The 17,849-nt window shown below is 38.7% G+C and overlaps 1 protein-coding gene across 1 annotated transcript; it reads left to right on the top strand.

Moving 5' to 3' along the window:
- Window positions 1-2: 2 nt before the first annotated feature.
- LOC136250629 (U4/U6 small nuclear ribonucleoprotein Prp31-like) lies at window positions 3-14,304 on the top strand. The gene is made up of 16 exons (XM_066042853.1): window positions 3-252; window positions 1,949-2,006; window positions 2,842-2,925; window positions 2,972-3,069; window positions 8,880-8,980; window positions 10,128-10,179; window positions 10,271-10,388; window positions 10,436-10,488; window positions 10,536-10,640; window positions 10,973-11,072; window positions 11,554-11,671; window positions 13,225-13,297; window positions 13,370-13,498; window positions 13,558-13,653; window positions 14,048-14,095; window positions 14,152-14,304. Exons 1-16 carry the CDS (start codon window positions 79-81, stop codon window positions 14,230-14,232), a joined length of 1,488 nt encoding a protein of 495 aa, XP_065898925.1. The 5' UTR covers window positions 3-78; the 3' UTR covers window positions 14,233-14,304.
- The last annotated feature ends 3,545 nt before the right edge of the window (window positions 14,305-17,849 follow it).

Below are 17,849 nucleotides of genomic sequence, written 5' to 3'. Positions count from 1 at the left end.
CATTAAAGGATGCGCCTTAGCACAACTAATGAGCTTTAACTAGAACCATTTAATTGGTATATAGTCAGTCTAGCCAAAATGTCTTTAGCAGACGAACTGTTAGCAGACTTAGACGAAGTGGGCAACGAGAGAGATGAAGTGGAACAGTGGCAGAATGAGGATGAGATGGAAGTACCCAACGAGGCACAAGGAGGGGAGGCGGTCTCTGACAAGTCAGTAAAGAGTATGGCCAAATTACTGGACAGTAGAGAGGTGTGTGTACGATAATATAATTACTTGAAACTACTGACACTTAGTTTTGAGTTTCAAGTCATTTGAAAGTGCAGTGTTAATTGGGATTTTTAAAATATCATAGCCTAACATCTTCGGTTGAGCAATGTTGCCATAGACAAGTACACCAGGATTGGAATCATCTCGCATGAGCCCAATCACTCCAATACATGCATTCACCACTTCTTATGCTCCCTTCGATAAAGCCAGGGCACCACTCACAATATATATCTATAAAATGTCAAAATGTACTGTAGGCATGTCACAACTTATTGTTGATCTTGAGGTGCATGGCAACACAGTTGTTTATGTTTTCAAAAGTAGTCGCAAGAATAGAACTAGTCTTCTGTTCGATATTGTTACTTCTGGTAACAAAGATGTGACACAAATGATTCAAATCGTGATAAAAATTTTCACTCCGAAACCTCAAAATCAGCAAAAAAAATTATCGCCTTGAAATGTTTAGGCTATGCAGTATTAAGCTGAACATTGATAATACAGCTTGTAGATGTCCCATACTGGATTGTGAAGTTCTAAGCACCACTTAATCTCTCTGCATTTCACACTCGTTTGTCATGTGTTAGTTGCCGCCAGCTTTAACTATGCATGTACATTGTTGCTTCATCACTAGTTGTATAAAATTCTGTGCATGTAATCACTCATATGTCTGTTATGGCTTTAACAAGTCCACGATTTTACGAAGTCCTGTACAAAGCTAAAGCCCAACTACTGTCATACATATTTTGTCAAATTTTTGTAAATATTCTAATTAAGTGGTGCACCATGACCTCCATGGTCTAGAAGGAAGAGCAGTATTAGCAGTTGTAGCTGTGACTTAAGTGTTACAAGAGCTAGACGATACTTCGATTATCCCAGTCCGTGGTTCAGTCTGCAAGTTCAGCCCACAAACTACATTATGCTATCTTGGACAAGGCCACTGTACTGTGTGTCTGCGTCCACATTACATAAAATTCATTGTTCATGCACGTGGTCATGGAGTGTAGTGGTGGAATTTTAAATGTCCTGGTCCCACACAGATCCGGTCCCACAGGAGTTGCATTTGTAGCATGTATACAATATATATTGCACAACATACCATATAACAACAAATATTGGTGAAACTAATATTTGCTATAAAATTGCAGTCAGCGAAGATTTAATTGGTAAAATGCTCTCATTGAAAAATTGGCAGTGCAGTGTATGAACGAAACGTGCATGCTATAGTATACAATCCTTTTTGTGCTGAAATATTATGGATTCAGACACTGCGTGCATCGATCAGTCTGCTTTCATGATTGAAACCAGGTCCGGATCTGACCCATTTATCAATGGCTGTACATGTCTGCTACTGTCTGCAAGCTTATGTGGAGCCACATCCACTAATCGAGTACAAGTTCTAGGCCATTTGCATGCATGCAACCACACTAATTTACCACTGAGGTGTGTTTAAAGTAGTATCCATGGACCCACACTTGGTTAAAACCTACCTCAACAACTGTTATCAAAAGCTTGGACACAAGGTACAGTATAAAAATATTGACAAATTTTAAATTTGGCAGTTTGGTGGCAAATCACCATTTCGCCAAATTTTGTTGTCATATGGTAATCACATGTCCTACTTTTATTAAGCATGTCATGACATACAGTATGTTGTAAATGCTGCATGCTAACTTTGCAGCTTTTGGAAATGGTGAAACAAATTGGGACATACATGGAGAAGGGGGCTCGTAGTGAAGGTATGTGTCCTGTGTATACAGAGTGTGTAACAATCATTGATCCTGTCATTGGTCATCATAATCCTGCACAAGGGGATTTGGTCTGTATACACACTAGGTTACTTCTGTTGCACTTGAGTACAGTGAGTTGCCAGTTTGTACTTGGCTATATGAGGCATCACTTCATCACTGTAAATGATGTAAACCAAGGCTGGTGATCAATCTTCTGGAGCTAGCAGGGTAGACATTTCCTTTGAGGTAGTCACGCATGAGAATTCATTTCAGTCTTTCTATTGAGATCATTTCACTTGTACTAATAATAAGAGATATCATCTTGTTGAAAATATTTTAAATAGATTGTCAGAACATTTGGCGTTGAATTTTGTAACACAAAAATGATCAACGTTGAATGTATAATGCATGCATAGTGTACTACTATATATTATAGTGCTGTGAACCTTAATATTGGATAAACCGAACAACCAGCCAGTTATTCCAGTTATCAGTTATTTTTTGCACAGCTGAATAACCAACCTAAAAATGTATGTTTTGGGTACTTTTCTCATGCTTTAGCATTGATATCACACTAATAGTGGATTATGTGTATAATCACTTGGTGCCTGTTACTTTGGCCACTGTTAGGACAATCTGACAAACCGTTTAGGTTACATAGCGGTGTAACATACTATAAAAATTGCAGGAAATGTCATTCAGTTGACTGGTTATCAAGACAGTTGTGATCTGCTTAGTCACATTACCGGTTATGATTATTCTGTCCAGTAGTGCAGCTCTAATATATTTGTATGTGTTCAAAAAAATTTATCTGAAGTTACTGTACCTACGTACTACCATACAGTGTTAGGACCAGTGGAGGCTGATCCTGAGTATCAATTGATAGTAGAGTCAAACAACATGTTAGTGGAACTGGACACTGAGATCAGTTAGTGTGTACATAATGTAGTGTAGTTGTATTGTTGTGTTATTAGATGTGATCCATAAGTTCACTCGTGATAACTATGCTAAGAGATTTCCTGAACTGGAGTCACTTATACACACACCAATGGAGTACATTAAAACAGTAAAGGTAAGTATATTTTACATTGTATATCACAAGTTTTGTATGGTGAAAAACTGTGTTTTTGTGTATAGGTTAACACACAAAATGTTAATAGCATATTGTACAGCCTGTTGAGTGTGTACATTTGTGCATGTAACACTGCAACAAATATCAGGACATGGGTATGGGTTTTGGGTGTGAAGCGTGTGATCCACCCTTTGTGTCTCACTACTTTGGGATTATATATTTAGCGGAAATGGTGGAAACCGTGGAAATGGCGGAAACGTTGCTAGGCTGGCTAAAAAATTAATCACAACCATCTACCACTGCAGAACAGCACACATAATATGCAACTCACAAATTAATGAAACAATCAGCATAATATATAAGCGCACGATCCGGCCTGTAACCAAGGTTGCAGTAGTTTTCATATGCTTCCATCACCGCGGCTTTTTATCTTTTATCACAGCAAAGAACGCTGGTGTTTCCAGCTCCTATGAATCCCTTCACAATTATTCTGTTGCGTGGAAAGTCTGTTTGTGCGGGATGTCATCAAAGATTTCCTAGGAAGTCCACTGGTGAGTATGCTGATCCTTCATAATAATATGGCTATTCAATTAACACATGGAGCAAAGGACATACAATAGTCTCATCACTGGTATACCCACCAGCAAAATAGGAAACCTCTGATATCATGTTTATATACCTTGTTTACAGTCCAACTGGCCTGCTGTATCAGCCAGTGACATTGTCATTCCCACTGAAGTAGTGTTATATTTACACAATGAACATGATTAAAAAAATTTGTACAGTAATCTATCAAGTCTGCATTAGCTACTGTACCTTGATGTCTAGATTGGTTTTGGCTACACTGTATGTAACTAGCTCCATCTACAGGTAATCAAAGCTTTATACAGTTTACATAGGTACTGGAGAAATCAGTGCTCCAAAGAGCATGCGTTTCAATTCTGGTGGGTTCCATGTTGTGCTCAGCAGTAGTGACTAGTTTCATTAATTTGTGAGTTGCATATTGTGTGTGTGCGTGTGCGTGCGTGCATGCGTGCGTGCGTGTGAGTGAGTCTTTCTTAAGACTATGTTAGTTGACGCCTCCCTGTGGTGACCCCTGGGCAGTGTTTGTTGTTTATTGGAGCTACAAACACTGGTGAAAGCCAACTAGCCATGCTTGGTATCGTGTGGAAGCGTGTTCCAGATATCATTTTGTGGTTTTGCCTTCCTTGGGCTTGCTTGGGCTTGCAACCCAAGAGAAGGCTCTTGCATTGCACTAGTGAGTGACAAGCTTGTAAATGTACAGGAAATGTCTTAATAATTTAACCATTTGTTCATGGAACGTTCGATCTTTGACTGAAATTTCAGGTGACATCCGTATTAGTCGGAGGAATGGTCCTCCTAGTAATTCAACTGTAGATAGGAAACTTGATTTGTTGGTGGGAGAGCTCAAGAGGTATAGGGTTTCTGTGGCTGGAATTCAGGAGACAAAATGGTTTGGTTCAGATGTATAGCCCATTGTTGAGGGATACAAAGTATTGTTACAAATGATGTTTTATGTTGTTGCCATCTCATACAAACCCACTTCAATCTAGCCATGATCAATTGGAGCTGACCGCCTCCACACTTCACCTGCTGCCCTCCAAGCAGCTGTAGCTTTGGAATTTAAAATAATTCCCACACCTTCCCTCCTAATTACAGCCGTACCATCTGGTGGTACTGACCTTCCTGAATGTAGATCATCATATGGTAAGGGCTAGAGTGTGGATTTTATTTTCCCATTCTGTTGGTGTATGGAAGCGTCCTGTACTATTTGCTGTGCATAAGTTTTCAAGACCAGGCACAGCAAATGAGTATGTGATATCTTTGGAGGGGAGATGGTGTGATGGGAGGTTCTCCTCTGTGACTTGTGCTGAGGACAATTAGAAGGAATTGCAGTCTTGTATAGTAGATTCAGCTGAAGATTCGAGTGGTAGGGGCTATTGTTCGAATCTAGAATGATTTGAGGACAGTTATTCTCAGCTGGAGCCTTTAATTCATGAGAAGAATGATGCTTATCAGAAGTTTCTTCAAGTAGGCACAAGATCACGTAGGAGGACCTTCAGGAAGTTGCAGCGGATGGTACAGGAGGCTGTTGTCAAGGCTAAGGAGGATTGGGTTAATTAGGTGGCTGCTGAGGGCAATGCAGCTAGATGAGATGGGCAGGTTAGGTGGGGCAGCATTCGTAGGTTGCAGCGAGCTCACTCTGGTCGCAGACCACCCTGCTGCGGTTTTGAAGGTTGATGATAAACTTACTAAGGGACCAGAGGAAGTTGTAGATCGCTAGTATGAGCATTTTAAGAATTTGTTGAATATTCAGAGTATTTATGATGAGGATGTTATTGCTGCTATGCCTACCCTACCACCACTGCTTCACTTAGATGATCCTCCTACCATGGAGGAGTTGGAAGTTGCCTTGTCTCAGCTGAAGGTGAGAAAGGCAGGTGGTCTGTCTGGTATTTTGCCGGAGTTGATTTTGTTTGGTGGTGCTGTTTTGAGAGATACAGTAGGCTGCTTGCATTGGTGAAAGATGTTTGGAATGAAGGTAGAGTTTTTGATGCATGGAGGGATGCACTGATAGTACCAGTACCAAAAAAGGTAATCTTCAATCTTGTGACAATTGGCGTGGCATTAGTTTGCTTGATGTAGTAGGGAAAGTCTTTGCAAGGATTGTTCAGGAACGTCTGCAGGTGATTGCTGAGGGGTTGCTCCCTGACTATCAGTGTGGTTTTCGTAAAGGTAGAGAATGCACTGATATGATATTTGCTGCCAGACAACTGATGGAGAAGACCTGAGAGCACAGTGATCGTCTGTTTGTGTTATTTATTGATTTGAAGAAGGCATAAGACTCTGTACCTAGGGGTGCCTTGTGGACAATCCTTGGGAAGTGTGACGTGCCCCCCAAGATGTTGAATATAATTAGGTCTTTTCATGAGGGAATGTATGCAGGGGTTCATGTGGGTGCTGATATCTCTGCTAGATTTGAAGTGAGGAGTGGCTTAAGGCAAGGGTGCACGATGGCCCCCCACACTCTTCAATATCTATTTTAATGCTATGGTGGCCACATGGTGAGATCGTTCTGAGGGTGCTGGAGTTACCGTGTTGTACAAACATGGAAGGAGGCTGGTAGGAGACCGTACTGTTAAGTTTAGATTGCAAATGGTCCAAGTTACTGAGTCGCAATTTGCCAATGATCTTGCATTGTATGCTGCATCCCAGTCTGCCTTGGAATCTGCTGGAAAGAGCTTTGTTAAGGGAGCAAGTCAGTTTGGATTGACTGTTAGTCTTCCCAAAACTAAGGGTCTGGCTATGGGGACTGGTATTGGTGAAGATGATGTTACTCCACTGAGTGTGGAGGGGAGTAAAATAGAGATAGTGACTGAATTTACTTACCTGGGATCATGTCTGTGTAATGATGGAGAGGTTACTAGAGAGGTAGCATGTAGAATTGCAAAAGCCTCTAGGGTGTTTGGTAGCTTGCGTAATGCTATTTTTATGAATAGGACTTTTTCTGTGTCTACCAAAAGGAATGTATATAAAGCAGTTGTGGTATCTATTTTACTTTATGGTGCAGAAACTTGGACAATAAAGGCTCCTGATTTACAACAACAACTTACCACCTTTCATAACTGTTGTGTTCGGACTATCTTGGGCGTGTCTCGTTATCAGCAGTGGAGAGAACGTATTACTGCTAACAATTTTTCAGAAGCATTTGGTATGCGGTGGTCGATAGCTGATTTTATTATGGAGAGGTGCCTTCGTTGGCTTGGTCACCTTGGTCGTATGGCTGATGATAGACTTCCCAAGCAGCTACTGTTTGGAGAATTACAGAAGAAGTGGCCTTTTCATGGGACCAAGAAATGATGGCGTGATGGGGTGTTGTCTGATCTGAAAGCCATCGCTATTGATAATTGCTGGTATGCTCTATGCCAAGATAGGACTCAGTGCTCAAGTATGTAAAGTGGCACAATCAAGGAGGCAGAACACCTGTGCTGCAAACTTGTTCCCACAAAACAATACTTACAACTGTTTCTGTAGTCAACAGTTCCACCGTCAGGAGGATTTGATACGACATTGTCACTACTGTGTCTGTGTGAAGACAACAGCTTGTCACTACCTAGGGCCCCCCTATTGCTGAGCAACTTCAGTGGACAGCACCAAGAGGTGTGTGTGTGTGTATGTACATGTTGTTCTGTATTGGCAAATGGTTGCAATTAATTTTTCAGCCAGCCTAACAACATTTCCGCGATTCCGTCGTTTCCGCCATTTCCGCTAGATGTACCATCCCCATTGCTTTTCACTGACAGCTTAAGGTGTTGATTCATGGTAGTGCATAATGGCGTACCTGTGCTGACTGTAATCTTGTAACAAGGAATCTTCCGTAATGTCTGTATTGATAACAGAGGTGCTTCTTTTAGTTTGTAATGTTATGTAACAGGCTGAACATAGCTGAAATCAAGAGTAATGGCCACTTCAATTGATAGTTGGGACATTTGTTCAATTTTATGATAAGTTTTGTGTCATTCTTTTGATGCAGGTTCACCAGTCATAATTGTGTTACAAAAAAGTCAACTAACAAGTATTAGGAATTTCATGTTTGATTAGGAATCCTATAATGCTATTACACTATTGACATGCTATATCTGAGAATGGGGTAGCTTACTTAGTAAACCACCACCACCTTCCATTAGAGCATGGGGTTAGCACCTACAGAACTTAACTTCATATCATACACTACAATAGTAGTGTATAGTAGGACCACAAAGGAGTAGGCGTGGCCCATGAAATAAAATCACCCAAAAAACAGCCTCAATTTTCCCTGACGACGATGAAGCAGTATTGGTTAGGTAAAACTAAGCCCAAACAAGCTTTCAGATCAACCTGAAACGCTTTCAACAAGTTGCTATGGAATTTTAAAAATAATTTATTTAACGAAATTTTCTACTGACTGACTGAGTAACTGACTGACTGACTGATGCCTTCAGACAAGCGTAACTCGATAACGGATAAGGCTATGGGCTTGATTTTTTCACTGTTCGACATTGCTTCAGCCCGACAGGTGCCTTTTGGTATTCCGCAGTACGTGCAACGCCTTCTTCATGGACTTACCAGTGTCCTCCCTTGTGTCCCATTCATCTTTGCTGACAACGAAAAGTGTCGATTTGGCGATAGCACGTGATGGCTTCCCTTCCGCATAACGGAAATCGTCCATATCTGTCATAGTGGCTATTTTGATAGCAGAGGCACTTTTCAAACAGTTCTTGATTCGTACTGCTGTGTAACGGTTTGAACATAGCCAACAACGAAGCGTAAAGGATACTTCACTTTTCATATGATAATTAGTGATATATCCTGGGACGCGTGGCACCTTTTCTTTTGATATGCGTGGGTTGCAGAGGTGCTTTTCAAACAGTTCTTGATTCGAAATGCTGCATAACGGGTTGAACATAGCTGACAATGAAGCATAATGAATACTTTGCTTTTCAGACGATAATTGGGGCACGCAGCATCATTTCAGATGCGGTATGCGTGGGTTCACCAGTCATAATAATTATTTACAAAAAAAAGTTTAGAAATGGGTACACAGAAAAATTTAGAATTTTCAACTAGAGTAGGGACCATAGCACATCGATAAAAAGTACTGAAACAAGCTGGAGTAGTGCACAATATTAAATCACAGTAAAACAATAAGAAGTGTTATTTATCTTCAATTCACCATGTATACAGACATGTACTTGTATCTTGTATCACTAGTTACAGTATTTACAAGATGTAATACACTTTACATGTAGGCACTAGGGAATGATCTTCAAGTAACGAAGTCTGGTGTTGAGGAGTTTCTGCCAGCGGCTACTGTCATGGTCGTGTCTGTCACTGCCTCTACCACACAAGGGTTAGTAGTACATGTACTATAACCATATACTACAGTATAGCAAGAAGAACATTTATCTGTGGATCAGCCTACAGGTATATAATAAATCTTTGGAGCCGAATAACAAATCTAGCTTACCTTTCCCTGTCATAATCTTTAGGCTACACAGTACCAGTGCCACTATAGTTTAATTAATATCTCTTTCGATGCCCCAAATGTGCTGTGGTGGATTTTTGCCTTAGCCATATAATTCCACAGTGTATTTGTTGACTTCTCCATTTCACTCAGAAAGCAATCACAAATGGTGATTCACCTTATCACATATGGTGATTCACCTTATCACATGACAAACATGGTAGGCATGTCATTCGTAGGTATGACTATGTAAGTAAAATGCCAATAATAATAATAATGTTGCAAGTCTTAGTGCAAGCAACTATTTCCTGATGAAAGTACTATAGCGTCAGTGCAACACGTTATACTAACAGCTTGACAAATACACTTTGTATTTGGAGGTATAGAGAATAAGTGGCTTATGCTAAGCAGTCCAGACCTGTTACAGTTTGTAGGAACTTAATTGGTATAAGCATTGTGTGAGGCACCGTGCCAGAGAAAAGGTGGTCTGGCTATGCAAGGCTAAGCACTGTGACTTGCTAGTACAAGAATGGAATATAAAATTCCAATAAGTTTGTGTCCCTATGGATTCTCCAGGTCCTTAGTTACCAAGTTTACTGTTTACCCATCAAAAAGAGCTGCAACCACTGGATTTTTATTTCTTAGTCCTCCCGCGCTCCAGTTTAAACTTTCCTTGTCAATTCCTTGTCTCTTAGCCTGTAATTATACACAATGATGCATTTCCCCAAATAGATATTTCACATCTTATGTCGACTAATGGTATCAGTGTTATTTATTTAAGTGCCTGTGGCACCTGCATATAAGTAAGTACAAAGCATTAGTTTGGTACTCTAGATTACAAGGAGAAAGGGGATGTATATGTATACATACAGTACTATTGCACATACCCCTCTGAGTACACTATGTACAGTACAATCAAGTTTTACGCCACCAAAAAGTTTGATCTCTGCCACCAAAAAAGCTGCAGCTTTTAATCAAGTTTCACAAGAGCAACTTATATTCAACCTGTGCTTCACATTTGTATTAACTACAGGCAAAGAATTGAACAAGAAGAGTTAGACTTGATATTTGAAGCTTGTGATATGGTAAGAACTTACTACATACACTGTGATCCTGTTTACTACTCTAATGCTACAGCCACTACTAATGTATTATTGTACACTTGTTATACTACAGGCAGAGTCACTCAATGAGATCAAGCTACACATATTGGAATATGTGGAGAGCAGGATGACATTCATTTCTCCAAACCTTTCACAGATAGTTGGCTCCACAGTGGCTGCTAAACTGATGGGTAATATTACCTATGAATATTGTGGGGATTTTATTGGTCAATTACAGGTATTGCTGGTGGGCTGACAAGTTTATCTAAGATGCCAGCCTGTAATATTCAGGTGGGGTCATATCATGACATGGCAGATGTTCCCATGCAGCCACACAGGTGTTGGGTGCACAGAAGAAAACATTGTCAGGTTTTTCATCAGCCACTGTTCTCCCCCATACTGGACTAGTGTTCTATTCTGAGATGGTACAAAGTGTACCAGCAGTAAGTGATCTGAACATGTGTACAATGTACTGTAGTAACTGTTGCTGTGCTATAGTTAAATATATAGAAACATTTCAAGCAATAGCATTCTATTTCCAGAGCTCTTTGATAAGATAAAAATAGTTGTGGTTATCCTAACATCTGTTGGACAATCACTTTATGTAGGAGTGCTAATGGTCTTGAATGGCTTACATGCACCTGTTTTTCCTGAAGGGACTTTTTTTATGACCATTATGGTGAATCATTGTATTTCTCAGAAAAGTGACAATTATTAGTATGTGGGATAGCTGGTGCCAATATTCTACTTGGTTACAGCTTGTTGTTTACTGAAGGATCTACAGAGGAAAGCAGCAAGAATTGTGGCATCAAAATGTGCCCTAGCTGCTCGTGTTGATAGCTTCCATGAGAGTCCTCTAGGAGAAGCGGGTAAAGGTCAGTTGAATTGTCTTTCTGTCAGTGGATACATGCTTTGTTATACACAGTACAACCAATGTACTGTACATACATTTGTATTACTGTTTATACACACTATTTACATGTTTGGATGGCAAATATTGACCAAACATATACTGTAAACTGAATGTGTGAGGTCCATTCAGTAGGACGTTTTACTATATGCCATCCATTGCGTTAGGTAGTAGGGAGACACAACAGTGATAACTGGGTATATAGCCGGTATGTATAATTATTTTAATTCCTTGTTAGTGCACAATTACAAATGCATAGTACCTTGAGTCACTTTGTATGGCTAGTGATAATGTTTCATCATGAAATTATAGTATACATAGTCAGTAGCTTAGTACAAAATGCCAAATTCTATAGTTCAATCAATGTCCATTGCTAACTTTAGTGGACTAGAATTAAATACTGACTGTATGGCAAAGTAATATGTACATGTCAATATATACTATAGCTTTAAGAGATGAAATTCAAAAGAAACTGGACAAGATGCAGGAACCACCTCGTGTTAAACAAGTTAAACCACTACCCAAGCCAGATGATGCTCCACGTAAGAAGAGAGGTGGTAAAAGGTGAGTACGTACTGTATGTAGTTGTGCTACTGGTGGATTGTGTTGTAGACTTTCTACTCTGTGTCAGTGTTTACAATGACAATGCCTCCTGCCCACTAATTGCTACTAAATTATGTAAACTCATTGAAGGGCTGAATTCCTGGTCAACACATCATATTAACCTTGCCACACTGAACCACTTTGTAGTTGTGACCACTGTGCCTCATCCAGCATAAAACGATCAAGGGTCATCTCCATGTGATACATAACAATGTCTTCTTTGTAATATGATTTGTTTTCAACAGTTTATGTGATGATTACAACTGTAGTAATGACACACTGTAGCTAGGAGGGATCCGGTTATCTGAGAAATGGAACCCCTATGGGCGTGTCTTTTCTTCTACCCTAAACGCATGTTGTTTTTTAACCTTTCCTCTACCCTTTAGCACCAGCTTTCACTACTTCTTTTTTCTTTGATCTGTATTTCCTTCCACTTGTTGGTTTACTTTTTTAATAACATAATTATGACTACTGAACCCATGCATACCACATCAAAAAAGGTGCCAGGCATATCATAAAATTAATCTGAACTCTCACAATTACTGAAAACTGAAGTGGCCATTAATTATGCTTCATTTTCAGCTATGTTCAGCCCATTACACAGCGTTACAAACAAAGAACAGTGTGAGAAGCATCTCTACAATCAAACCAGTCGCTACAGAAAATGTGGGTAGTAAACATGATAGCTAGTCAACACAACCATAGGGAAACCGTATTGCGCTGTTGCAAATCGACATCTTGTGCTTTCATCAAAAAGAACTGGGGAACACAGAATGACAAAGGTAAGTCTATGATGAGTGTATACATACAGTGTACTGTGGATGACGAAAAAGGCACATTTCAGGACAAGTGATATTGAACAGTGAAGAAAGTGTTGTTTTGGTTCTAAAGTACTAGAACTAAAAGTACTTTTAGTACAATAATTTATTTTTAGTTCCAGTACACTAAAACTAAATCAAAATTATGAGGTATTTTGGTTCTAAAACTAGACTAAACCAATGGAATTTTTGGTTCAAAAACTGAAACTAAAGAAAAATTTCTTAAACTTTTGGTTCTATTACTAGTACTAAATTAAAAGGTTTCAGACAAAAGCAAACCTGACAGTGTATTCTAAAAGGCAAAGACCACTGCCAATTATCACGATCAAAACTTCTGCAAATTGGGGGTACTAGAACTAATACTAACTAAACCATTCTTAAAATTGAGTACTAAAACTAGAACTAAACCAAAATGATTTTGTCATATTAAAACAATGCTAGAAGAAATCACAAGCCCGTTGCCTTATCCATGGTTATCAGTTAGTCAGTCAGCATAAAATTCTAGATTTTTTAGATTTCATAGAAACTTGTTGGAAGGGTTTGAAGGGCTTGCTTATGCATACCTAGCCAACACTGCCATACTGTCATGAAGGAAAATTCTGGTTTTACAGTAATATTGTTGGCCAGAAAAGCCCAGAACTTTCATGATCCCTAATATACAGTACTATCATAAACCATGTTGTGTACAATACGTAGGATGAGGAAGATAAAGGAAAGATATGGAATTACTGACCTAAGAAAACATGCTAACCGTATGACTTTTGGAGAGGTAACCATATTGTACAGTTAATTAACTGTTTACCAGGTTTAACCATACACACTATACCAAACACATTTACAGATTGAACAAGATGCCTATCAAGATGATTTGGGCTTCTCCACTGGATGGATTGGTAAGAGTAGTAGTGGGAAAGTGAGAGGTCCAGCTGCTTCTGACAAAACTCAAGTGTCCATTTCTAAGCGACTACAGGTACTATAAATATGAACCAACACTTAGGTATGCAAATGTTATTGTTAACAACTCTACAGCGACGGTTACAACAGCAGCAAGTGTATGGTGGTAAAACATCAGTGCGTGGAATGACTTCAGGAACTGCATCAAGTATTGCATTCACTCCTCTACAGGTATTGATATACTACAGTATCACTGATAGAGTTAATTTTTGACTATTCTCCACTTCCTACTCTAATAACAATACTTCAATCTTTTGTTCCTGCGTAAAAAGTGAAGAGCCCTCCCACAATCCACCGTCTACATCAGTGTTAATGTGGGCTCACACACCAGCATAATCTGGACACTTGGTAATACACCTTGATAATTAGGACATTATTATTTGGTCCCAAGATGTCCATAATACATGTATACATGTTTTCCCTACGCAAATAACACAAACTATACAACAGGTTTATCCATTTTGTAGTTCTACGTTGGTTGATAATCAACTAGTTGTTCTGTTCATGTGATTTTGGCATACACATCCATTCAGTACCTTTATATGTATGAACTTTTGTTTACAAGGGTCTTGAAATTGTCAACCCAATGGCAGCTGAAAAGAAAGTTCAGGAGGTATGCAATTTGTATGAGCATGTAAAATATTTGAATATCATTGGTTTGATTTTCAGGCTAACCAGAAGTACTTCTCTAGTACAAGTGGTTTTCAATATGCTAAAGCAAAACAAACAGATAGTAGTAATAAATCTTAGTTGTCCAGTTACATATGCCATTATATGTGTACGTATAAATGTTTAATGTAAATAATTTAATCATATATACAAGGCGTGTCATAGAGGTGATAGGGGACTGTATTGTGGACAATACCACGAACATCTACAGTATACAGAATCATTCATGGAATAAGATAGTCAGAAAGACACTGGATAGTCAACTACAAATATTAGTCCCATTTCCTTAATGTGATAACAACTGTAAACCAGATCTACGGATATCTCTTCCTTTTAAGATTGCTTGTACATTAAAGCTTTCAATATCTTACTGTGTTAGGTGGTTGTCTAGAACTGAGTGTAATGACAACCATATCACATCTAGTCTATCGCAGGATGTTGGTTAGGTTTGTGGGGTGGAGCCTCACTCAATCTTATAGACCTGTATATAGTCTGGCAGCTTGTATTGGCTAAGTGTCAGTATATTATTGGTGATGATTTCTGTCCAAGGAAGTTGTAAGCACCCATAATGCCTGTTTGCAATTTCTTTTATTGGTTGTACATCTATACACATGATATTATGTAATTGGGTACCCAACAGAAAATCACCTCTTGGTGATATTCTCTGTCCCATGCACTGAATAGTAGTACACATCTTAATCACTGGTTAGCTATAGTACCAAGGTGTCCAGTGCCACCACTGGTTACTATTTGAATTGGTAGTATAGTGGTGACCCAAGCTGCTGACCAATGGAGAACTGTGCAGCGTATATTTTCTGTGCATATGTATTGCTGTTATAATAGCACAGATAGAGTACATGCACACCTACTCGCCAATAGTGGTCAATGTGTTATGGAGCAAAAATATGATTAAACTGCTGTATGTATATAGGCAATGAATGGTACTGCATGGTACACAAGCTAAGCATAATGGGGATACTACCTACATCCATGCATCTGTGGAATAGTCATTAACAAAATACATGCCTCCAAAAATTATAGGACATGGTAGCAGCAGAGTTCTGTAATTATATAGCACCACATGAACATGCAATTTCACCACCATGATAAATGCTGTTATACGAATTTGAACTTTGGTATGGCTGAATGTTTGGCACATACAAAGGTCAAGGAGTAGTTCTATTTCGCCTCACACACTGGTCTCTTTTAGTTGACTGTTCTACTAGGTAAATATTTCAACTTTAACAGCTCAAATTTTAAGCCTTACACCTAAGATAATTATGATTCTGACCATATTCACTGATTTCTAGAATAGCTTATAGCCCTTTCTCTTGCCATTTCCATCCATCTAGCTTCTGCTTACCTATTAGCTAGTATATACAGTACATGTAGTAAAAATTTGGGGTGTATACCACCCTTGAAATTATACATAAGATTTTTAATACAAAATTTCCAGATAAAATACTACTTAATACATACACACGTACAGCTTTAAATGTTCCCAACCCCTGAGCACTATAATACTGTACCATTTCTGTAGGATTTTTGCATACTGACTGAAGCCTTTGCAAACAGGAGAGGATTTAGGGGGACTCTTGAACCCCACTAAAATTTTTTAATAATTATAGCTACATGTCAATTGTGCTGCATAGCTATGTCACGAAAATCTCATCCAGTAATGTTTTATCTTTATTACTGATATTTAGCTAGCTATTATACAAACATCATCAATGTTTGTCATAATGTGTGCATGTGCTGTAGCTCCAACAGCAAGCCTACATGCTAATTAAATCCACTATCTTACAGTACACAGCTAGCTGTTGTGTAGATAATGATTTCACCTAATTTCTTTTACACGTAAATTATAGTAACTTTTCTTTGATTGCTGTCTGAATAGCTAACTATACACCAGATCTGCAGTAGATTCAGCATTTTAATGGGAGCTACATGTTTAGATCCTGTCTAGTTAGCTACTAGCTACCATCATATTTGTGTCCACATAGGTGTTTACTATATGCAGAACTGGTATATACAGGTATTTTAAAAGGGACATAATCAAAACCTGGTCCCAGACCCATGCAAACATCAACACTATTATGATCATCAACACTATCAAGATGAGGTTCTCTAATAGAACAGTAATATAATTATAATCATAATACAGCAGTCAGGCAAATATTCAGTAATAGTAGCTAAACTGCCTCACAGTCAATTTCAGAGCATCTATAATGCTCTTTGTAGCATGCATGTATTAAGTAGAAAGTTTATTATAAATATCACAATTGAGATATATACGTAAACCATAATAAAGCTGTCTCCCTAATACAACAGTCAAATAAATATTAACTATCTTTTGGTAATCAGCTGAAATCACCCCCAGATTTCATCTCTAAATTTCCTGGGGAGCATGTCCCAAGACCCCTCTAAATTGGCAAGCTTTGCATGCATGCTAGTGTGTTTTGCACTCTAAAAAGTGTGTTTGCACACAAACAACACAAAAATGGTGTCATGGCAAATATTTTGGGCCTCAAAGTGTGCACCATGACACCATTTTGTGCGCAAAACACACTTCATATTTAGAGTGTGAGGTAACCTTCCCTAGCTATTGGCACCACCAAGTTTACTCTGAAATCACCAAAATTAGGTATGTTCACATCTCCTCTCCTCCTACCTTCTTTTTCCAAAAGCTGAATTCCACCCCTGGTGAAGACTATGCATTCCTTACACAATGCTTACTTTTAGGGTCACTCAGCGCATTAAAATAGTCATTGAGAATAAATTGTGATTAAAGTTGTATTATTAGGTAAAGTAACTGAATTATCAAAAAATGATTGTGATACTAGAGCCAAAAACTGAGCCAGTGTACTATTGTGCATGTGTCAAATTATAGCAAAAACGTAAAACTATTTTTTGACATCTTGTGCAAGCCCATCAAACCACTTATCACCCTTCATTTATAGCTGTACAGAGGCTGCCAGTATTACTAGCTATACCTAGTGTTGAGGACCTCAAGCTAATGGCCCTATACATGTATAATTATTATTTGCTTTATAGCAGAGTTCCCTGGTGTATGGTCACATTAAGATCACTTACAATGTCATTAGCAAAGCATCTATGGAGCAGGTTTTTGAGGGCAATTGGAAACAGTGGAAATGGAATCAGGAAACAGAAAGTGGAAATGGAAAACGGAAATGGTCAAATCGTCATATAAATGTACAACACTTGTTTAGTGGCCACCTCTTAAAGACCACCTTCTTATATATCACCTCTGTAAACAGACCACATTGTAATTAGATCTCAAAGATGGCCAAGGACCACTTTTTGGTCACCTTTGATAAAAATCACCTCTTTACATGGCAAAATTTGGTAAGCTTCAAACATGACTGTATTTCATGACTCATATTAATGTCATCTCTTTGTCCACACTTCATTCAAGTCATATACCATCATTGCTTAGTTTGTACCAGCATAGATAATACTATGGTATCAGAATGTGTTATACAAAAATGTTCTACGTAAGTAAAATGTAGCTCGTACATTACAACCTATTGTATTAACAAAGAGCCTAGTCTTTCTAGCTGTTGATATAAGATGCTTGGAACCTATGTAGCTATTATTGCAATGTGAAGAGGTCTTTATAAAAGGTTCCAATTATAATGTGGTCTTTGTACAGAGGTGGTCTTTAAGAGGTGGCCACT

This window comes from Dysidea avara, chromosome 3, assembly GCF_963678975.1.
Source record: "Dysidea avara chromosome 3, odDysAvar1.4, whole genome shotgun sequence".
NCBI classification, from domain to species: Eukaryota; Metazoa; Porifera; class Demospongiae; order Dictyoceratida; family Dysideidae; genus Dysidea; species Dysidea avara.
This window is presented reverse-complemented; position numbering and strand designations above follow the sequence as displayed.